We start from the raw sequence: 24,731 nt of genomic DNA, 5'->3' as shown, positions 1-24,731 counted from the left end.
ATTTACACAGCAAATGCCGGGGATTAAGCTGCTCTGTGTAAAGGACCGGCCAGACCGATCACTTCTCACAGCTTCTCTTCGATTTAGTTGTTCCCAAGTTTCTTGAAGTCCAAGTAATCCCAGATCTACAGATCCCGACCGGGTGTACATGGGTAAAGATTGTGATCTCTTTCTCTTCCAGCATTGTGTTTCCTGCTAGTTTGGTAGAATTCTGATGTTTGCTGTGGATGTAGCACTCATTCCTGATCTAATAGAATATCATATTGTTATCATGATAAAGGAGCGGTCCTGGGTGCAGTAGTAGTAACCCCGGCTCCTTTATATATCCTCACGATGCCGGGGAGCTGGATATTCACTTTTTGCCATTGAATTCTCTGTTAAATGAAAACCAGGAATGTGGAATATTGCCTCGTGTGTTGATTGATAGATAGAATTACCAGTCTGCGGCTGGTCAGGAGACATATGGAAAATATTGTGCTGCAGTCTGGAGATGAAAAGCAGAGCAGGCCGCACCGTTGTCTGTGTGACTGGAGCCCAAGATGCCCGCATGGCCGGCCGCAGCAGATCGCACGACATGGGGCCTTTGATCCTGCTGACCTTAGGGCGCCCCCGAGGTGCTGGGAGACCACAGAAGCTGCGCCATAGCCCGGCACTGCAGAAGCCCCCCACACTGCAAGGGGAAAGGAGGACTCGGACAATCTCCACAACTATTGTCATGTTTTACAGGACACAAAACAACCCGAGCTGCCATAGATATGGAGGTGCTGCTGCCCACGGGAAAAGAGCAGGGCCACTCACCGTGTGCTGCTGAGCTCTCTGACACTTACTATCCCCCTAACAGGCTGATAGATCATTGCTATCATTAATATACATTCCCTATTCCTCATGGAGATGCATAATCACAAGGACCAGATTCACATTGTGGCATGCACAAGCGATTCTGTCACTCACCATTGTGTAACACAATAGGTAATCATAGATAGACAGATTTATAGATAGATAGATAGATAGATAGATAACTACATATATAATAGAATGTTAGGTCACCGTGTCCAAACCCCTGCTCAATGAAGGATTCACAAAACCATCTCAGACAGATGTCTGTCCAACCTCATATATCATATATCTGTGTCTCTATCCATCTATATATTATCTATCCATCTATTATCAGTATATCTGCATTCTGCTCCATTTATCAGAAAGATAGATGATAAATAGATATAGACACAGATAGATAGATAGATAGATAGATAGATGATAAATAGATTAGACAGGTAGATAGATATGGGATATATAGATATGGGACATATAGATAGATAGATAGATATTAGATAAATATACAGATCAATAGACAAATATGGGATAGAATAGATAGATGATAGATAGATAGATAGATAGATATGGGATATATATAGATATTAGATAGATAGATAGATAGATAGATAGATAGATAGATAGATATGGGATAGAATAGATAGATACATATGTGATAGGTAGATAGATATATATAGGATATATAGATATGGGATAGATAGATAGATAGATAGATAGATATGGGATAGATAGAAAGATATGGGATAGATAGAAAGATATGGGATAGATAGATAGATAGATATGGGAGAGATAGATAGATAGATAGATAGATAGATAGATAGATAGATAGATAGATAGATAGATCGATAGATCGATAGATAGATAGATAGATATGGGATAGATAGATAGATAGATAGATATGGGAGAGATAGATAGATCGATCGATAGATAGATCGATAGATAGATAGATAGATAGATAGATAGATAGATAGATGGATCGTGTAACGGTGGTGGAAGGGCAGCGGCTGGGTCCAGGCATATTATGACTTCCAAATGAGTTTCAGGGGGTTAGAGGGACAATTCATTCTGTCACTCATAAATTACAGGACATATGTCGCCCATATTGCTTCTTCACGTAAACCCGTCATCTTGTCACTGCCTGATACATCTTCACAACTGCAATGTGAATGAGCTGCTAGGCCTGACACCGGCTATTAGCACCGAGTCATGGGAGGATGATCATAAATAACGCAGCACTGAGTGCGGACAGGTCTGACCCTGGGCCAAGTGCAGGCAATAAGGACACATTATATATTATGGGATTATCTGGTTGCCGTCACCAATAAGTCCTCTCATTACACGACGTGCAGGTTGTTTCTTTCCCTGGGCGATCTATAGTCTTGATGTTCATTGCATTTACTCTCGTATAAATTGGATCGTGATGCGCTGGAATGGAGTGTCCCCTTAGCCTGCCATTTACTAGTGGATTTATGGCCCCTTAGTGACCTCCCTGCTGTACAGGGGAGACAGTGCCCACGATGTCAGACACCGATCAGGACACATCCAGCACAGCCCCCTCACCTGCAATGTGGCCCCTGAAACCTGGAGGAATCATTTATTTGTAATATCTGACCTGTAGTCATATACGGTCTATAATACAGGGGACATTACACGCGTGCACAGTATCTCAGAGCTGAGCCTGGCCACCAATTCCACAGTAATATCACGCGTGGAAGGCTCGGGTTTTACCCTCCTTATTAGCAGCTGATCACATTTATTGGAATGGAGAAATCGATGGCAGGTCCTGGCATGCTGAGCCTCACAAGAGGTGTGCAGCAGGTGAGCCAGGCCCAGCCTCAGTCACTCAGGGACTTGTACAAGTTTTCTATTACATTCAATTTTCAGTAATTAAATAAAAGTACAGACAATGGGAAGAAAAACGCTGTGCGACTCCATGAAAATGGAATATATACAAAATATATTAAAAGTAGAATAAATTATCTATGTATAAAAAATGAAAACGTATGCTTTGAGATATATTTACTCTGTATATTCTAAATACATGTGTGTGGGTATAAATTGGATCGTGATGCGCTGGAATGGAGTGTCCCCTTAGCCTGCCATTTACTAGTGGATTTATCTAGTATATCTAGTGGATATCTGAGTATATGACACACACCTTATGTTTTTATGTGATGTCAGGGGAGTCAGGCTTCAGTTCTAGCATTCAGAAACTCTTTGCTTAACCCTTCCTGTCATTTATCTCTACGGTTTTGATTTTTGTTAAAATTTTGTTTAATTTCCTACAAATTGTGGAGCAAAGACAAACAGTCTGAAGGTAAATACAAATGAGCTGAATTGATATAAAAGTGACCTAAATCAATCAAGGAAATCTCTAAAGTGAGAGCCTGGATTAGGAAGGGTGACCTGGTCCTTCCCTTCACAGTCTGAAGAGAGAACAAATGAAGGAGCAGAATCAAAGTCATAAAGATAACAAATATATTTTATTAGAATAGATTAAAACGACATATAACAATATATTCAAGTGGAATACCAAACACTGGGACATAAAGACACATTTATTCCATGGCGCTTCACATGTGGAAAGGGGAAATATAGACAAGTATAATACACATATGTAAGATAAGGGACACACAAGTACAGAAGGAGAGAGGACCCTGCCCGCGAGGGCTCACAGTCTACATAATTATTATTACTCTCCAGACGATATCGATGACTGATTTCTGTGTTTTGGAAGTTGTGTGCAGATCTGCGGGTTGTCACCCGTGCGATCCCTTCTGGGAGAGATCTTCCGCCGCCACTGCCTCTGTTGGCGCTATACCCCTCGGCCACGTCTCGGGGCAGTGTATACTGTGGGCAGAGTGTCCAGCTGGAGGGAGATGGTGCACGATCGCCCCCTCACCTCGCCTGACCCCTGAGCCTTCTCCAGGCATAACGGGGACATGGAAGAAGAGTAGTCAGGGATTTGGGAGGAGTGGAGTGGGCGCAGCAGGCAGGGGTGGAAGGCTTTCTCTGCAGTCTCTGTGCACATAATGGTGGTGGGGGAGCTGCTTAGTCTGACTTGGTCCCCAGGAGTAAAGGCATTTTGGGAAGGAGCCAGAGCTTGTGGACGTCTCCTATTGTGACTAGTAACTTTCCACGCACACATGGGCTCCTCGTGGGTGATCATCCAGCCTGTGCTCGGCAGCAGTGATGCCCTGGCATGGGGCCCCTTCTGCTGCCAGCCTCGGGGCTCGGGAAAAGTTTGCCCAAGTTGAAGTTTGAGAAGTGGAGAGCAGGCTGAGAGCATGGGGGCGGATCCCCGCTGAGCAGCGGCCTGACAGCCAGCCAATCACATGCCCGGGCCTCCTGCCAATCCTGGCAGCCCGTCCAATCCCGGCTGTGCCATCGCTAAACTCTTTGCCCCCACTGTGCGCCTCCAATGCTGCGCGCTCTGCCAATCGCTGGAGGACAGAGTAGGGAAAGGACCGGGCAGAGTTGGAGGCAGACAAAAGAAGTTACAGAACGCTTCATGTGCCCATGTTCTTGAAGGATGGTAGAGGGGGACAAATCCCAGCAGTGAGTGTGGATGGACGGGGCTGTGGAGGGATGGAGCCCCCTTTGAGCAAGAGGAGTCAGTCTCTGCGGTTAGCGGATTTGGCAGCGGCTCAAGCCCATCCTCACCAGACTCTGGCAGGCTTCCCGGGGCTGGGGAGTCACTCCCACCCGGCCCACATGCACCCTGGGGAGTTGGGGAGTGACCCTGGAGTGGCCCTCACTCCATTCGGCCCTGAGCACATGGCCCAGGCTGGAGCTCTGAAGCTGAGCCCCTCGCAGCACATGCCAGCCCACCCTGAAGCCCAGACAGCAGCTGCCTTCGGGGCTCCGGCCACAGTCTCCTACCCGCACTCGGGCTACACCAGCAGCAGGGACTTCATCCTCCGGAGGGAGCTGTCCACCTCCGCCATGCTGGGCGAGCAGCACCCGGCCACCAGCTCCCCCCACATGTTCATCTCCTCCACTGGCACTTATGGCCACTCTGAGGGGGCGAGCCACCCTCTCTTCCCCGGCATCCACGAGCAGACCCCTGCAGGAGTGCACCACCCCCTGAACGGGCAGATGCGCCTGGGCTTGGCCGGAGACCTGTACGGGCGAGCAGAAGCCTTCCGAGCCGAGCACTACGCCGCCTCCTCCATCCACAGCTACACCTCCATGAACCTCAATGTGAACCTCGCCGCCGCCCACCCCGCAGCTGCAGGGGCGTTCTTGAGGTACATGAGGCAGCCCATCAAGCAGGAGCTCATCTGCAAATGGATCGATCAGGACCAGAGCTGCAAGAAGACCTGCTCCAAAACTTACAGCACCATGCACGAGCTGGTGAACCACGTCACGGTGGAGCATGTGGGGGGCCCCGAGCAGAGCAGCCACGTCTGCTACTGGGAGGACTGTCCCCGGGAGGGGAAGCCATTCAAGGCCAAATACAAGCTGGTCAACCACATCAGGGTGCACACGGGGGAGAAGCCCTTCCCGTGCCCCTTCCCTGGATGTGGCAAGGTCTTCGCCCGCTCCGAGAACCTGAAGATCCACAAGAGAACTCATACAGGTGGGTGTCCTCCTCCTCCTTCCTACGTCCGCAGCCATGTGATTGCTCAGGAATGAGCCATTTAGCGGCAGTCTCCGCTCACAATCAATAGTTGTGGGGAATCTCGGTTACTCCTCACCACTCTGCCCACTGCGGAGATCTCGTGTGGGGGGAAGCAAAAGCACTAGACGGGGACTGCTGCCAGAATGCATGTGCTGGCCACAGACAAACAGGGGCACTAGCCCACACTTAGGGCTCATGGCAGATGGGGCTCAACCACGTGCTTCTAAAAGCTGCACTGCCAGTGCACTAGGGGTTAAACCCTCGTGGCTGACTTCATTGTACGCCAAAACAGTGACAAACATTGCATGTTGGTGTGAACACAATAGTCCATGTACACATTGCAAATCAATACATGGGGGGAAGTTCCAGGCGCCTTACACATGAATGGGAGCACCAGATCAATGGAGCAGAGTCCTGAGAAAAAGTGGAGGCAGCAGCTCATCAGCAGCTCTGCCACCACTGGTGCACTCGGGCTGCAGCTCATCAGCAGCTCTGCCACCACTGGTGCACTCGGGCTGCAGCTCATCAGCAGCTCTGCCACCACTGGTGCCCTCGGGCTGCAGCTCATCAGCAGCTCTGCCACCACTGGTGCCCTCGGGCTGCAGCTCATCAGCAGCTCTGCCACCACAGGTGCACTCGGGCTGCAGCTCATCAGCAGCTCTGCCACCACTGGTGCCCTCAGGCTGCAGCTCATCAGCAGCTCTGCCACCACTGGTGCCTTCAGGCTGCAGCTCATCAGCAGCTCTGCCACCACTGGTGCCCTCAGGCTGCAGCTCATCAGCAGCTCTGCCACCACTGGTGCACTCTGGCTGCAGCTCATCAGCAGCTCTGCCACCACTGGTGCACTCGGGCTGCTGCTCATCAGCAGCTCTGCCACCACTGGTGCACTCACGCTGCAGCTCATCAGCAGCTCTGCCACCACTGGTGCCCTCGGGCTGCAGCTCATCAGCAGCTCTGCCACCACAGGTGCACTCGGGCTGCAGCTCATCAGCAGCTCTGCCACCACTGGTGCACTCGGGCTGCAGCTCATCAGCAGCTCTGCCACCACTGGTGCCCTCAGGCTGCAGCTCATCAGCAGCTCTGCCACCACTGATGCACTGAGGCTGCAGCTCATCAGCAGCTCTGCCACCACTGGTGCTCTGAGGCTGCAGCTCATCAGCAGCTCTGCCACCACTGATGCACTCAGGCTGCAGCTCATCAGCAGCTCTGCCACCACTGGTGCACTGAGGCTGCAGCTCATCAGCAGCTCTGCCACCACTGGTGCACTGAGGCTGCAGCTCATCAGCAGCTCTGCCACCACTGGTGCCCTCGGGCTGCAGCTCATCAGCAGCTCTGCCACCACTGGTGCCCTCGGGCTGCAGCTCATCAGCAGCTCTGCCACCACTGGTGCCCTCGGGCTGCAGCTCATCAGCAGCTCTGCCACCACTGGTGCACTGAGGCTGCAGCTCATCAGCAGCTCTGCCACCACTGGTGCACTGAGACTGCAGCTCATCAGCAGCTCTGCCACCACTGATGCACTCAGGCTGCAGCTCATCAGCAGCTCTGCCACCACTGGTGCACTGAGGCTGCAGCTCATCAGCAGCTCTGCCACCACTGGTGCACTGAGGCTGCAGCTCATCAGCAGCTCTGCCACCACTGGTGCACTCGGGCTGCAGCTCATCAGCAGCTCTGCCACCACTGGTGCCCTCGGGCTGCAGCTCATCAGCAGCTCTGCCACCACTGGTGCCCTCGGGCTGCAGCTCATCAGCAGCTCTGCCACCACTGGTGCCCTCGGGCTGCAGCTCATCAGCAGCTCTGCCACCACTGGTGCCCTCGGGCTGCAGCTCATCAGCAGCTCTGCCACCACTGGTGCACTGAGACTGCAGCTCATCAGCAGCTCTGCCACCACTGGTGCACTCAGGCTGCAGCTCATCAGCAGCTCTGCCACCACTGGTGCACTCAGGCTGCAGCTCATCAGCAGCTCTGCCACCACTGGTGCACTCAGGCTGCAGCTCATCAGCAGCTCTGCCACCACTGGTGCACTCAGGCTGCAGCTCATCAGCAGCTCTGCCACCACTGGTGCACTCAGGCTGCAGCTCATCAGCAGCTCTGCCACCACTGGTGCACTATGACTGCAGCTCATCAGCAGCTCTGCCACCACTGATGCACTATGACTGCAGCTCATCAGCAGCTCTGCCACCACTGATGCACTCAGGCTGCAGCTCATCAGCAGCTCTGCCACCACTGGTGCACTCAGGCTGCAGCTCATCAGCAGCTCTGCCACCACTGGTGCACTCAGGCTGCAGCTCATCAGCAGCTCTGCCACCACTGGTGCACTCAGGCTGCAGCTCATCAGCAGCTCTGCCACCACTGGTGCACTATGACTGCAGCTCATCAGCAGCTCTGCCACCACTGATGCACTCAGGCTGCAGCTCATCAGCAGCTCTGCCACCACTGATGCACTCAGGCTGCAGCTCATCAGCAGCTCTGCCACCACTGGTGCACTCAGGCTGCAGCTCATCAGCAGCTCTGCCACCACTGGTGCACTCAGGCTGGAGGGGCTTTCCTTCATTACTGAACTGGGGATTGTAATTTTTAATAATCTATCTATATCTAATACATGGATAAATAATTATCACAAGAACAATACTGCTAATCATTCATATTATATTGTAATAATCATTACTATTATTATATATTATAATAATAATTTGGTATTAATATTATTGGTAATTATTAATTACTGACTTTGATCAGATCGCACCTTTGGCCCCTTCTTCATACATTCAGTGGAGGTCTGCATAGAGCCAACCCATTTTGATGACACAGCAGTGTTGACTTCCTTTGATAAGTAGGATGTAAGAAATCCAAACACTGAGGCCTTGCCAAAATACAAGATGGACGGAATAGTAGTAGTGATTCTCCCCCACACAGACCTAATAGTAGTAGTGATTCTCCCCCACACACAGACCTAATAGGAGTAGTGATTCTCCCCCACACACAGACCTAATAGGAGTAGTGATTCTCCCCCACACACAGACCTAATAGTAGTAGTGATTCTCCCCCACACACAGACCTAATAGGAGTAGTGATTCTCCCCCACACACAGACCTAATAGTAGTAGTGATTCTCCCCCACACACAGACCTAATAGTAGTAGTGATTCTCCCCCACACAGACCTAATAGTAGTAGTGATTCTCCCCCACACACAGACCTAATAGGAGTAGTGATTCTCCCCCACACACAGACCTAATAGGAGTAGTGATTCTCCCCCACACACAGACCTAATAGGAGTAGTGATTCTCCCCCACACACAGACCTAATAGTAGTAGTGATTCTCCCCCACACACAGACCTAATAGTAGTAGTGATTCTCCCCCACACACAGACCTAATAGTAGTAGTGATTCTCCCCCACACACAGACCTAATAGTAGTAGTGATTCTCCCCCACACACAGACCTAATAGTAGTAGTGATTCTCCCCCACACACAGACCTAATAGTAGTAGTGATTCTCCCCCACACACAGACCTAATAGTAGTAGTGATTCTCCCCCACACACAGACCTAATAGTAGTAGTGATTCTCCCCCACACACAGACCTAATAGTAGTAGTGATTCTCCCCCACACACAGACCTAATAGTAGTAGTGATTCTCCCCCACACACAGACCTAATAGTAGTAGTGATTCTCCCCCACACACAGACCTAATAGTAGTAGTGATTCTCCCCCACACAGACCTAATCCCGCCGCAGAATCTGTAAGATATTCTATATTGCGTTAATATAACTGGGACAGTACAGAAGATGACAAGGACCTGATTTTATTTGATGCTGTGATTTCTCACACTGTAAATAAAATTGGAAATTATAATGCATTTCCTTATTGCTGTGCTTTGTGCCAAGCAATGAAGAAGATAAAAGATGTCTTTCTAACTTTCTGTGAAGCATCAGCCGGGCAGCAGCACCCTGATGCAGAGCTGCCATCCATAGGCTGGTACAGCAGGAGCTGGGTGGGTATAGAACTGTCTTCTTTAGATTGGGGATGCAGGACATGAAGAATAATCCTGTGTTCATCCTAAAGAAATTAGTTGCTTAAGGCCCTTCTTGTGCTCTGCAGTTACAGCTTCAGATGCCTGGGTGACATAGAGAATACAAGGTGAAAGATGACTGTTTCTATAAAAGATTATAGGATCGTGGTGAAGCAGCTGCTTATGGCTGAGATCAAAAGTAGATGTTTCTTCAATATTTACATAGAGAGGAAAATAAGGATACAGGTATTATCCATGCTATTAAAAATAATTAAAAAAAATAAATCAGGAATATTGATTAATATTATACACCATAGTGATTAATACAAACCTCTCTAGAACTTCTCCAAGTTTCCTGAAGTGCTGAGCATTGGAGCAGGTCCCAGCCTTATAATCGATAGTGCAGCAATGTGATGATACCAGGGTCCTGCAGGCATCCGAGGGGCTCACATTTCTCACTAGCAGTGCTTTGACTTTCATACAGTTGGGGCAGATATGATTTATTCTGGGGCTTGTAGTGCTAATCTAATTCTGTGTGTGTGTGTGTGTATATGTATATATGTATGTGTGTATATATATATATATATATATATATATATATATATATATATATATATATATATATAATAGTAATTGAAACAGAAGCTTGTGATTCTTGGTGCAATAAAAAGTAAAGGGCGCCTGTGCATTCTGCAGCTTGTGATGCAAGCAATGGTCTGGCACTTTTGCAGGAAAAGGCAGGAGGGTCTTGTGTTCCTTATTACCTATGGAGGGATGTATGTTTTGGTATGTAGTAATGACAGCTTTATTTTCACCTGAGCAGTTCTATTATTTCGTGAACTTAGAAAGATCAGCCCAGAGACTTTGTAGCTGTAAGTCATAATCCCATACATTTAGAGCTGGCTGGGGACATATATAGATGTATTAGTGATCTATAGGTGAGTAGATCAGCAGTTCGGGTTTAATGATCTGTCACTGTTGATCTATTTATCTTGTTCTCTCTGGAGCGATTCGGACTGAGAGGAACTTTAGGGAGATAATTGATGTATTCTTGCCAGGTTTCATGGTTTGTAGAAGCAGAGGAAATTGTCAGAGCTGTATATGCGTGAGTGGGATCACGGAGTATATATTAGTGGTAAAGGTGATGACATGTTAATGGCAGACATGACGATCTGCCAGCCGCAGAAATGATGAGGTGTTACTGGCAAAACTGGGAGATTTCAGTGCTGAGGCTGCGGGTTATTGGTGACATGGGTGAAATCCTGCAGCATATACACCCTAGCTGCCATGTACAGTATATACACCCTGGCCGCCGTGTACAGTATATACACCCTAGCAATGACAAATTTTTTTTTTAATGAAACCATGTGCAATTGAGGAACTTTTATGGGTTATTTAAGAATAAGTATTGCTTTTTTTTGTTTTTAAAAAAAGTTCCCCCTTTCATTCAAATGAAATAAGGCAAAAATGGTATTTTTCCGCCAAAAAAGGACATGCAATTTTGCATTGTTATCTTTTATGTTGACAATAGGAGGGCAGATTCCTTGTCCAGATAGACCTGTTTGCTTTTACACTGTTGCTGGAATTTCTAGAAGACATTTTCTGAATGCACTTCTTGATCGTAAAACTTGAAGCTTTGCACTGAAAATGAAAAGATAATACTAAATTCCAAAATATTTTAAAATATTCCAGAATGATCTAGATGTGAATAAAATACCACTTTTTGTTACAACTTAGAAAGATATTTTCTTTAAATATTAAAATAAAAAGACGAAAAATCTTTTGAAAAAGAGGGGGAACTTTTTTGAATATTTTACAAATTTGATGATACTACTGTCATTTGAATGCAATTGTTCCTCCAATGTAAGGGGTTTCATTTTCGTTTTGCAAAATTTTTAAAATTGTCATCACCCTAATATACACCCTGGCCGCCGTGTACAGCATATACACCCTGGCCGCCGTGTACAGCATATACACCCTGGCCGCCGTGTACAGCATATACACCCTGGCCGCCGTGTACAGCATATACACCCTAGCCGCCGTGTACAGAATATACACCCTAGCCGCCATGTATACACCCTAGCCGCCATGTACAGTATATACACCCTAGCCGCCGTGTACAGTATATACACCCTGGCCGCCATGTACAGTATATACACCCTGGCCGCCATGTACAGTATATACACCCTGGCCGCCATGTACAGTATATACACCCTGGCCGCCTTGTACAGTATATACACCCTGGCCGCCTTGTACAGTATATACACCCTGGCCGCCTTGTACAGTATATACACCCTGGCCGCCTTGTACAGTATATACACCCTGGCCGCCATGCACAGTATATATAGGCGGCTGCATTGTGTATTGCAGGGATACTGGAAAGCCAGAATACAGAATCTCATCATCTGCATTAATTATGACCATGAACGACAATATTTTTTTTAATAAAGTACTCAATCACTGATACCAGGTTCTAGGTCTAGGACTGTACAGTGTGAGCCATTACAGGGTGGCTGGTGTTGAGGGGTGGGCAGAAGATGGCACAGCGGGGGATGTGCCAGTGATTGACATGAGAGTAGTGTGGCATAGTAAACGGGAGAAGAGCAGGGACCGCAAACAGGACATCTAAGATAATTGGGTAGTAGGGTTTAAGCCAAATCACTAGGGGGTCTAGTGAAAAACGTGATAAGTGACGTGTCGAGGGGGCAGCCTCTACTCCAATAGCATGACATGGCCGTATACAGTCAGGCCAGGCAGCTGTATAGGTATGCTCATCTGCAAGGAGCCACAATGCAGCACTGGGGATGGGGAGCTGTGCCTTTGGCGACAGTCATCTGTCAAACAGTCATGACTTAAACACAGATCTAATAAAATAATCCATCCCATGTGCTTGTCCTGCCCGACAAGACAGATTACACTGTTTCATGTGTACACAGAGGTGACAAACCATTGCATTTGGCATATATAAATGTGTAATATATAGCAAAAAGATTATGCACAGCAGTAAAAAACTGGGTGCAGCGTTTCACATGCATATACCGAACCTTAGAATTAGAATAAAAAAAAAAAAATGAAACAGCACTCCAAATAGCAAAAAATAAGGTGCTCTTTATTGGCCCATGTGGCAACGTTTCGGTCCTGAGTGAAGACCTTTCCCAAGCAGTTTCCAAAGTGCATATGCAAACTATTTAAGACAACCAAATTTAATACAATATTTAGCAGCAATATCGATATAAGTGAACATGTGCTGGTGATATAATCATACATTATATATATTTAGTGATCTAGTGCAAAAAAAGTTGTCAATTTACAATGTAATAAATTCACAAAAAAAAAAAATCCTGACTATCACTCAGATACCAGCTGTATGCAATCATAACATAAGACACTCTCTCTCTCTCTCTCTCGCTCTCGTGCTCTCTCTCTCTCTCGTGCTCTCTCTCTCTTTCGTGCTCTCTCTCTCTCTCGTGCTCTCTCTCTCTCTCGTGCTCTCTCTCTCTCTCTCTCTCTCTCTCTCTAATAAAGTCTGAAAATGCACAGTAAACTAGTGAACTGATGAACTCTGTATATGTGTGTATATATATATTTTATGTATAGATAGTAAACTCTGCATGTACTGTAACCACTCTTTATACATATTGTAAACTCTGATATATACTTGCATCTGATATATCTCATCTATGTGGCATGATGTTCAGATTCCAGAGTGATTACATGCCACTCTATCAGGCTTGCCATTTGGAATGAGCTCATATACTGCAGCTTCCTACAGTGACTGAGTGGCAGGGGTCGGGTGCTGCCAGAGACCCTCACCCTGGAGGCTGCCCTTCACTGCTTATCACACAGATTTGCCCTATAGTCCTGGTCTGGGGTGGGCAGATCGTGCCCCCCAGTACTGATGCCTCACTTTTCCACTCCTGGCAGACTTTCTGTGTGGCCCCCGTGTAGACACATCTGACTCTGGTGATTTCACACAAATCTTCACTCTTGTTGTTTTACTTTCTATAGGGGAGAAACCATTTAAGTGCGAGTTTGATGGCTGTGACAGGAAGTTTGCCAACAGCAGTGACAGGAAGAAGCACTCTCATGTGCACACCAGCGACAAGCCCTACTACTGCAAGGTCCGAGGCTGCGACAAGTCGTACACGCACCCCAGCTCCCTGAGGAAGCACATGAAGATCCACTGCAAGTCCCCCCCAGGGTCGCCCTCTGCACTGCGCTACCCTGCTGCCCCCATGGACGAGTCCCTGTCCCCTGCCCAGGACCGGGGGCGCAGTGCCAACCTCTCCCCTCAGGTCACTAACCTCAATGAGTGGTATGTGTGCCAAGCCGGAGGGGCCCCCAATAACCTGCACACCCCCACCAGCAATGCAGAGTCCACGGATTCTGAAGAGGAGGACACTTACAGGACCGCAGAGAGGACTATTCGGTAGGACCTGCCTGCTCCCACCATGACAGACGGGGCGCCGCTTCCCCATTATTTATTTTCGAGCAGACCAGACGCTCCTCACTCTTGAAAACGTTACAATGTTAACCACAAAGTGGCATCTTCAGCAAAGCGGCTGCTTCTGGGATCCATGCCCGGCGATGTCTGTGCTCACTGCCAATGCAATGCCCCTCCTAGCAGGCTGCACTGCCTCATGTGCCTCTCTGGAGCCCACCAGGGCTTCTCCACTGCTGCACTGGCACCGGGACTGGAAACCAGCACCTGCTGAACTGGGAGAAGACTGGGCACAGTTTACAGCACTGAGCAGCAGTGGACTCGATGCCATTCCTGGGCTACAGTCACAGATTCTGCTCCTTTTACCTGTGAGAACCTGTTTTTATACACTGACTTGAAATAGATATTTTTCCTCCTTTTTTGCTAAGTTATTTATTATTGTATAAAGGTACCGCTCCACTGGCAGCTCCTGTGCTACATGATGAATAAGTGAATCTGGGCTGGTGTACATTTAATGTAGTAATCAACATCAGATTTAAAACCTCTTACATCCAATATTGTGTTACCATGCTCTCCAACAATAATGGGAAGAAAATCACACACCGGGAAAACGATATAAACCTTATTTTTTCATAAGGCTGGTAAACCTCGTTTAGACTATAATTACAAGCTATAATGAAAGTGAGTGGAACTAATCACTTGGGAAGATGGTATTAAGTGATGCATTAAATGATAGAATCATAACAGAAGACACACACACACACACACACACACACACACACACACACACACACACACACACACACACACACACACACACACACACACTCTCTAATATCTTAGAACCTTTCCATATATATACTGCTAAAAAAATAAAGGGAACACAAAGTTGGATTTGGTATTTTTGTGTTCCCTGTATTCTTTTGAGAAGTGTGTGTGTGTGTGTGTGTCTGTATATATATATATATATATATATATATATATATTCAGAAATATATTTCAGATTATACACACACACTCTGCTTATTTATATATACACACAAACAATAAATTCCAACAAACTGAAAAAAAGAAATATATATATATAGATAATCTCTACATACTTGTGTATACATTGATTTTATTTATATATACAGAGACAATGAACTCTGATTATATATCTATACATATATGTATATATATAAATCCCTGCATCTATACATACTCATACTCTTATCCTACATATAAAGAAATCTCTTCATATATACTCACACTCTGATTTTATACTTATCTACATATGTATTTGTACCCAAAAAGAAAGGAAGTAAACAACCAAAATAATATATAAATAGTCTATTAGCGAATATAATTAACATTACTCCAGGAAGACATAGGAGTGCAGAACAATTATTGTTGCTTGGCGTTCGCTCTGCCTTGTTCTGCACTCATATTTCTTCTTGGAGTAATTTTAAGTATTATAATAAACTATTTATATTTTATTTTGGTCGTTTACTTCCTTTCTTTTTGGGTACATCATCTTCTTTTGGAAGTTGATATATATTATTTATGGTCTCTTTTTTGGATTTCTATATTTTTATATGCTCTACTTATTTACATATACACATGCAGATAATAAACTCTGATATATGTGTGTATATAAACACACACACACACACACACACACACACACGTAATTTTTGCAGCAGAGGTAATGAACATTTGCTGCGTTTACGGTACTAGATCTGACTCTGATCGGTCCTCCTATCCCACAGCCATAATGTAGAGGAGACCCTCTTATTTCTTAGCTATTGATCAGTCTGCCATGGGACAGATCCGGGTCAGACCCCACTCCAGCCTACAGCAGAGGTCCCTGCTCTTGCTGTATACCCCATAATAATGGTGACTTTCTCAGGTGAAATATCACATGTAAGATACTGAGGCAGCACAATCCCGATGTTAGGTACATCCCCAGCACTGGAGGGGTCGCCGTGATGGTACTGACGACTACTAATAGCCCCTCAGAGACCACTAGACTGCCCTATTCCGGGGTGTATAGAAGAAGCCTGTTGTGTGTGCCGTGATTGCCTGTGCCAGTCTCGTCGTTGTTGATAAAGTGGATGTGAATACTGTGATTTTGTAATAGTTGAATTAATTTATTTTCAGTCCGGACTTTGTTATTCTGGAAGGGCGCTCATACACCAAAGACTTCTATGACTTGATGACTTTATGGTGAAATATTGGTGTTTGATCGTGTATCATTTTCTAAAATAAGCAATGAAGGTGTGAAGAGAATCTATGACACATAGATAAATATATATATCTCTATTTTGCATTTTACTTGAATCGGTGTGATGTGACAGCTCGTCCTGCATGTGTCCTGTGCAGCGTGATCCTGGAGTCCTGTGCTAGTGCAGTGCTGCTGTCACCTGTCTGTGACCTTCAGTGGCCTCTCCTCTGGAAGAGAGTAGCTACACTCACTTCTTCATGGTGGTCACTGCCATTTTTAATACCATTTCAATAAACAAAGTCAAACAAGAAATAGTCTGAGTTGTATTACTGGAAAATGAAAACACATATATAGGTATGTGTGTGAACATTTATACAAATACTACAATTTGAGAGTCCTCAGTGCTTGATATTTTTCTATCTACTGGCTATCTTGGTATATATATATATTTTACGTACACACACATATAAATGTGTGTGTATATATGTGTGTGTGTATATATATATATATGGAAAAAAATAGGCAGCACTCAAATTAAATGTGAAAAAAGTGGATACTTTACTGATTTTTTTCCTTTTGTCATTTTGGCTGTTTGGACACTGCTGAATAGGTTTTGCACCTGCTGTATTATTTTGGTAGTGCTGCCCTTTTTTTCTTGATTTTTATATAATATATATATTTCATATGTGTGCTAACATGCAGGTACAGCAGCAGCTTAGTGACTCAGCTTTTTTCAGACCCTGGAGGGTCTTAGCTGTGGAAATGACCAGACCTTGCATGCAATCTAAACTCCAGTATCTCCACCTCAGCCTTGTTTTCTATTTGCTCAGCTAATAAGCCGCAGTGTTATTTATGGCAGCACTTAAAGCGAGTTCTCCAAATGTCAATAGCAGCTTGATGGAAGGTTAGTCTGGGCCTCTGTCAGTTGTGCTGGAGGTGCTAAAGGTGAACGACATGGGTTTTCTGGCAGATTGGTTGCAGCCAAACAGAAGAGACCAAAGAGGACTTGTAAATGGAGCCTGTAATCAATAGAGAAACTTATAGCTCTCTAATGAAGTTTCCTGTGAAAGGGAGGGCAGCACAAAGCCACTCAGGCATGAATCATCCATGGGAAATATAAAGGATAAAAGATAAGGGACAATGGCTGCAGCTTGTATAGAGGAGAGAAAACAAGTTTCCCTTTTCTGCTTGTGGCCCCTGTGTGTCCAGCGGATAGAGGAGCCCCCAGTGACCGCTGCATATCAGGCCCCACTTCAAAGTCATTGAGGCCAGAGCGGAAGGCCTGGCGCTGGACAATCTTCATGGTGTGTTAGGATTTCTATGGCAATTGGCAAGCAAGACGTTCCCATCTGACTGACCCCAATGCAAGCCACTTGCTGACACTAAGCTGCCCATTATCAAAGACTTCATCTCCACAGACGTTATTTCCATATGGTAAGGGAGGCTGGGGGTTACTACACATTCTAGACTATTTGTGCAGAAGGAGAAGAACAGCTTCCTGATCTAGATGCAAAGAACACTTCCAGAGCTTCCTAATCTAGATGTAAGGACACTTCCAGAGCTTCCTAATCTAGATGTAAGGACACTTCCAGAGCTTCCTGATCTAGATGTAAGGACACTACTAGAGCTCCCTGATCTACATGTAAGGACACTTCCAGAGCTCCCTGATCTAGATGCAAAGAACACTTCCAGAGCTTCCTGATCTAGATGTAAGGACACTTCCAGAGCTTCCTAATCTAGATGTAAGGACACTACTAGAGCTCCCTGATCTACATGTAAGGACACTTCCAGAGCTTCCTAATCTAGATGTAAGGACACTACTAGAGCTCCCTGATCTACATGTAAGGACACTTCCAGAGCTTCCTGATCTAGATGCAAAGAACACTTCCAGAGCTTCCTGATCTAGATGTAAGGACACTTCCAGAGCTTCCTGATCTAGATGTAAGGACACTACTAGAGCTCCCTGATCTACATGTAAGGACACTTCCAGAGCTCCCTGATCTAGATGCAAAGAACACTTCCAGAGCTCCCTGATCTAGATGTAAGGACACTACTAGAGCTCCCTGATCTAGATGCAAGGATACTACTAGAGCTCCCTGATCTAGATGCAAGGACCCTTCCAGAGCTCCCTGATCTAGATGCAAGGACACTTCCAGAGCTTCCTGATCTAGATACAAGAAAACTTCCAGAGCTTCCTGATCTAGATGCAAGGACACTTCCAGAGCTTCCTGATCTAGATGCGAAGGACACTTCCAGAGCTTCCTGATCTAGATGGGAAGGACACTTACAGAGCTTTCTGATCTAGATGCAAGGACACTTCAGGAGCTTCTTGATCTAGATGCAAGGACACTGCCAGAGCTTCTTTCTCTAGATACAAGGACACTTCCAGAGCTTCCTGATCTAGATGCAAGGACACTCCCAAGCTATAATCTATCATAAGCGTTAATATTGGACAGAATGTTAGAAATCCCTGTCTGAATATTGCCTTATAAATTCTCCTCTCACACAATGCAGACCCACCCGGCTACACAAGTGTGAAATCGGCCAGGAAAAGGTTCACAGAGCGGTCTGCATGCGGTTATGGTCCATCAGTATGAGGGTCGCATTGCTATGGCAATGAGCTGGATTCACGATTCGCGACACTCTATTAAGATACAGCCGCTTTGACCTTTGCGTTCACGGCGCATTAGTGCAGTCAGTTACCCTCGTCATATTTTGGCTCTTGCTCCATGCTGTCCGGATCAGGACGATCTCCTGCGCCCATCCGCAGAACGATCGTCCTTTGTTTATTTCATACAAGTCCTGGTGAATGGTGAAAAATAAACACCATGAAAAAGAAGCAAACAGATGAATCCTGCGAGTGCACAGCCGCACTTCATAAAAGTGAGAGGAGGCAGCAGCCTGAATGGGGAGGCTTCTCAAGTGGAACTTATTACAGCAGGAATACTTGGTGGTTGCCCTAACGACACCGCTGAATTGGAATCTCTCTCCTTTGTCAGCGATTTGTTCTCCTTGGCTGGGATGCTGCAGAGCTGAGTGACACCACTGCCTAATGCAGATCAGTCACTGCCCGGCTCAGACTCGCAGACGCCTGTCTCAGGACAATGAGAAGTCAGGGAGAGCACATCCAGCTCTGCTCACTCCTGGATCCACTAAGAAGCCATGTCCTTTATACACCTAACCAATTTCTGACCTTCGGTTACTTTTCAGAATTGCTCCATAAGGATCACATCAAAAGTAAATTATTTTTATTTTTTTTTGTAAGTCTGATTTACAGATTATCGGTCAGATTTACTAATACATAAATGTAGAAAATTCTCTAAATCTATCACCGTGGCTGCATGTTGTGTTATTTTTAGTTTTTAGACTCATTTCCTAAATATTAACTACACCATGAATGATAGATAATTAATATATGAATTATTATAATCACAAAAATGTAAAAGTTACTAAAAAGTTGTGAACTACTTCATAATCAGAAACATGTAAAAAGGGGAAGAGTTAATAAAAAAGCAGTGAACTACATCAACTACCTTTTTTTTAGTAACTTCCCCTTTTTGAATGTCTGTAGATATGATTATGTTAATAAATAAATGATATATTACTAATGGTCTAGTCACTATTTAGGTTTTCTATTGTATTAGTTACTACTTACTACCTATCCCCATAATAGTGGCCCATTGACTTTTTACCCACTTGTATAGGTTTATATATGTAGACATATTTATAAAAGTCATGCTCCATTATTAAAGCATTTCCCACCAAGTCTGTCATTTTTATATGAAGCTTGTCAAAAGAGGCTGATTTCTGGCATTTTTTTTTTGTTTTAGTTATATTTTTAACATGTGACTTAAAAAAAAGCTCACAAAATGAGTGCAAAAAAAAAAAAACTCCAGCAGGAGAGATGGTGTAAAAAAAAAAAAAAAGGAAAAACCAGTTGTAGACAGAAATCTTACATCTACAATATAAATTTTGCAACATAGCCAGAAGCAAGAATGGCATAAAAATTCCTCCAATGATGAATTCATCCTTGGCATATGTGAGACACTAGTGTTTTTTTTCTACCATTTCTTGGATGATGCTTCTTTGGCTAGGCTTTTTTTGTACCTAACCAGTGGCAAAAAATCAGTAAAACATTTGGTGCATTCCGCAATTCAAAAAAACCCCCAAAACTTATTTTCTAGACACTTTTGAAAAGTGTGAAGGGTGGTGCAAATATATATTTTTCACACATTTAATTGACAAATTTGTCTATAACAATTTACAAAAAACTCTGATGTCAGAATTCTGGATGTGCGCTTACTGTAATCTCCATTAGGTTTTTTTTTTTTACACCTTGTAGACCTGATTCATTGTTGTATTTGCCCCTTCTTTGTTTCTTTTTTGTTTTTCACCTGTTATTCATTAATTTTTTTTTAATTTGTGCCTTTTTTAAAGTCTATTTTCTATGTTTTCACCTGGTTTTTTTTATTTTTTAAATGTTCGCCATTGTGGAGAGTCTTTGAAATTTGCAGATGATTTCAGCGGTTTCATCAATTGCAATTTTTAAAAAGTCAACAAATTTTTTGCCCACATGTACTTTAGCCCCCTTGAACGATTTTATGCATGTGTGTATTTTTTGTGCAAATATTGTCCCATTTTAGAGTAACAGGCAACTTGTACTTTAAAGCACAAAAAGGTAAAAGGCAGCATTAAAACACAATGATTAATTGTTTATTTTGTCCAAAACCCATTGACCATGAGCCCCATTTTGAAGAATTTGGAACAAATCGAGTACTACAGGTCATGGAATGAAAAATATCTTCCCTCCCCCCAGCAAATTTTGAATTGGACCCTGTGTTTTTTTTTGTGGCATTTTTCTAAGATTTTTTTTGTTTTATTACAAAAATGCTTCAGCCAAATGTTTCAGGACTTTTGAGCTTAATACGGAAGTGGATTCAAGATGAATGGGAAATGGCTGGATATCCTTAAAGACAAAAATGTCCAGGAAGGATGGGAAATCTTGAAAAATGAAATTCTCAAAGCACAGTTGTTAACAATTCCGAAAAGAGGGAAGAATAGGAAGCAGTTAAGGAAACCAGGATGGATGAACACAGAACTTAAGCACATGCTAAAAAGGAAGAAAAAAATGTTTATAAAATGGAAAGAGGGAGGCATATCTAAAGAAGAATATAATGCTGTCTGCAGAACCTGCAGGGCACAAATCAGATTAGCTAAAGCTGAAAATGAATTGAGGCTTGCAAGAGATGTCAAAAGCAATAAAGGATTTTGGGGATATGTCAAAAGTAAAAGAAAAGTCAAAGATGCCATAGGATTTTTACAGGATGAAAATGATGAAATGGTAAGACAGGATGTTGAGAAGGCTGAACTTTTAAATTCCTATTTTGCATCTGTTTTCTCTCAGAAAGGAAATGTAACATCAACTGTTATTCACTGTCCTATTAAGGGAATAGAAGAATCCAGGATATCTATAAACAGAAAGATAGTGAGGAAACACTTAGTTAGCCTAAATGAATTCAAGTCTCCAGGTCCAGATGAATTACACCCCAGAGTACTGAAGGAGATAGCAGAAGAAATTTTTGAACCCCTCTCTATAATCTTTGAAAATTCTTGGAGAACAGGAGAAGTGCCAGAAGACTGGAGAAGAGCAAATGTTGTTCCTATCTTCAAAAAGGGGAATAAGGTGGACCCAGGTAACTATAGGCCGGTGAGTCTGACTTCTATACCAGGAAAGATCTTTGAACAAATTATTAAACAACATGTATGTCAATACCTGGATAAGAATGAAGTGATTAAACAGAGTCAGCATGGGTTTGTAACTAATAAGTCATGTCAGACTAACTTAATTTCCTTCTATGACGGTATCACTGATTGGGTGGATCAAGGAAATGCTGTAGATATAGTATATCTTGACTTCAGCAAAGCATTTGACAAAGTCTCTCATACAATCCTTATTGAAAAAATGATTAAGTATGGAATGGACAAGGCAACTGTTAGGTGGATTCATAACTGGCTTAGTGATCGGACCCAAAGAGTGGTCGTAAATGGCTGCACATCCAGTTGGAAGAATGTCTCAAGTGGGGTACCACAGGGCTCTGTCCTGGGCCCTGTATTGTTCAACATCTTTATCAACGATTTAGATGAAGGAATTGAGGGTAAACTGATTAAATTTGCTGATGACACAAAGCTAGGAGGGATAGCTAATACTAGAGAAGAGAGAGAGAGGATTCAAAAAGATTTAAATAAACTGGAGAAGTGGGCAGCAACTAACAGAATGGTTTTTAACAGGGAGAAATGCAAAGTACTACATCTGGGCAATAAAAATGGAAAAAGCATATATAGAATGGGAGGAATAGGGCTAAGTGACAGCACATGTGAAAAAGACTTGGGTATACTAATAGATCACAGACTGAACATGAGTCAACAGTGTGATGCAGCAGCAAAAAAGGCAAATGCAATTCTAGGATGTATTAACAGAAGCATACAGTCTAGATCACGTGAAGTCATTATTTCCCTCTACTCCTCTTTGGTCAGACCTCATCTGGAATATTGTGTCCAGTTTTGGGCACCACATTTTAAAAAAGACATCAACAAACTGGAGCAAGTTCAGAAAAGAGCGACCAGAATGGTGACCGGTCTGCAAACCCTGTCTTATGAGGAAAGGTTGCAGGATTTGGGAATGTTTAGTTTGCAAAAGAGAAGACTGAGAGGAGACTTAATAGCTGTCTACAAATATCTAAAGGGCTGTCACATTGTAGAAGGATCAACTTTATTCTCATTTGCACAAGGAAAGACTAGAAGCAATGGGATGAAACTGAATGGGAGGAGACACAGATTAGATATTAGAAAAAACTTTTTGACAGTTAGAGTGATCAATGAGTGGAACAGGCTGCCACGAGAAGTGGTGAGTTCTCCTTCAATGGAAGTCTTCAAACAGAGGCTGGACAGACATCTGACTGGGATGATTTAGCGAATCCTGCTTTGAGCAGGGGGTTGGACCAGATGGCCCAGGAGGTCCCTTCCAACTCTACGATTCTATGATTCTATGATTCTATGATATAAATAAAAGCACAGCAGAAGACTCTGCATCAGCACTCGGCAAAAATGATATACCAGCATTCCACTTTTGCTACACAAATACAAATGTAAGATTCTTTTACATAATATCTAATAGGGTAAGCCCGTCTAACAATGACAAGGTGATCCCTTTTTAAAAGAAGTCATAAAAGGAGTCATAACAGGGCTTATAAAATTTGTTAGACTTTGGTTCACAAATTGCTACAAAAACTGTGATTTTTTTCCCTGCAAAAAACAATGTGTGTGAAATCACCCTAATGGCTTTTTCCCCCCAAACGCATTGCCATATAGGCTAATCTGTAAGTTAAAAAAGTACAATTGTGAAAAAAAGACACAAAAAGGATAAACATTTTGGAAAAAAACCCCTCCACATTAAATTCATGTTTCTTTTTTTACAAGATAAAAATATACAAGTTAAAAAAAATGTTAAAAAGTATGTTTTTTTTAAAAAATTCAGGCGTAATGTACTTTATCTGCATTTTATTCAGATTAATGTGTTAATCACCTGTTTCTTTGCAACACAATATATATTTTTATATGGAAAGAGCTAGTGATTAAAATGCTACAAGAATTCTTGCCAAGTTGCCATGTGCCGCATTTATGAAGGGTTTTATCCATTTTTTTTGCTCCTCTTTAGACTCTGTCAGGGCAGTTTCAAACGTCCAGATAATTCCGGTACCACTGGAAAATCCGGTACCGGAGCTATCCGTGTCCGTGTGTCCGTGTTCATACGTATGCCATCCGTGTGCTATCCGTATGTCCGTGTGTACCATCCATGTGCTGTCCGTATGCTGTCCGTGTCCGTGTTTTTGAAAAATTATTTTCAATGTTAACCCTTTGACTTTTAAATTCTCAAAGCACAGTTGTTAACAATTCCGAAAAGAGGGAAGAATAGGAAGCATTTAAGGAAACCAGGATGGATGAACACAGAACTTAAGCACATGCTAAAAAGGAAGAAAAAAATGTTTATAAAATGTAAAGAAGGAGGCATATCTAAAGAAGAATATAATGCTGTCTGCAGAACATGCAGGGCACAAATCAGATTAGCTAAAGCTGAAAATGAATTGAGGCTTGCAAGAGATGTCAAAAGCAATAATAAAGGATTTTGGGGATATGTCAAAAGTAAAAGAAAAGTCAAAGATGCTATAGGATTTTTACAGGATGAAAATGATGAAATGGTAAGACAGGATGTTGAGAAGGCTGAACTTTTAAATTCCTATTTTGCATCTGTTTTCTCTCAGAAAGGAAATGTAACATCAACTGTTATTCACTGTCCTATTAAGGGAATAGAAGAATCCAGGATATCTATAAACAGAAAGATAGTGAGGAAACACTTAGCTAACCTAAATGTATTCAAGTCTCCAGGTCCAGATGAATTACACCCCAGAGTACTGAAGGAGATAGCAGAAGAAATTTTTGAACCTCTCTCCATAATCTTTGAAAATTCTTGGAGAACAGGAGAAGTGCCAGAAGACTGGAGAAGAGCAAATGTTGTTCCTATATTCAAAAAGGGGAAGAAGGTGGACCCAGGCAACTATAGGCC

At 43.8% G+C, this 24,731-nt stretch overlaps 1 protein-coding gene across 1 annotated transcript; it reads left to right on the top strand.

Moving 5' to 3' along the window:
* The first annotated feature begins 4,201 nt into the window (after positions 1-4,201).
* Positions 4,202-16,423, top strand: ZIC5 (Zic family member 5). The gene is made up of 2 exons (XM_073569501.1): positions 4,202-5,416; positions 13,473-16,423. The coding sequence occupies exons 1-2, from the start codon at positions 4,354-4,356 to the stop codon at positions 13,895-13,897; spliced, it is 1,488 nt and encodes a 495-aa protein (XP_073425602.1). The 5' UTR covers positions 4,202-4,353; the 3' UTR covers positions 13,898-16,423.
* Positions 16,424-24,731: the final 8,308 nt, after the last annotated feature.

Source organism: Dendrobates tinctorius, unplaced genomic scaffold (assembly GCF_039654945.1).
Source record: "Dendrobates tinctorius isolate UK_male_01 unplaced genomic scaffold, ASM3965494v1 ptg000026l, whole genome shotgun sequence".
Lineage (NCBI taxonomy): Eukaryota > Metazoa > Chordata > Amphibia > Anura > Dendrobatidae > Dendrobates > Dendrobates tinctorius.
The sequence above is the reverse complement of the archived record's forward strand: the minus strand, read 5'-3'. Positions and strand labels throughout refer to the sequence as shown.

Excerpts from the sequence above, each read along its gene's own strand:
- ZIC5 (XM_073569501.1), top strand. The coding sequence starts at position 4,354 with ATGTTCTTGAAGGATGGTAGAGGGGGACAAATCCCAGCAGTGAGTGTG. Across the intron at positions 5,417-13,472 it reads CCACAAGAGAACTCATACAG|GGGAGAAACCATTTAAGTGC; the intron begins GTGGGTGTCCTC and ends TACTTTCTATAG.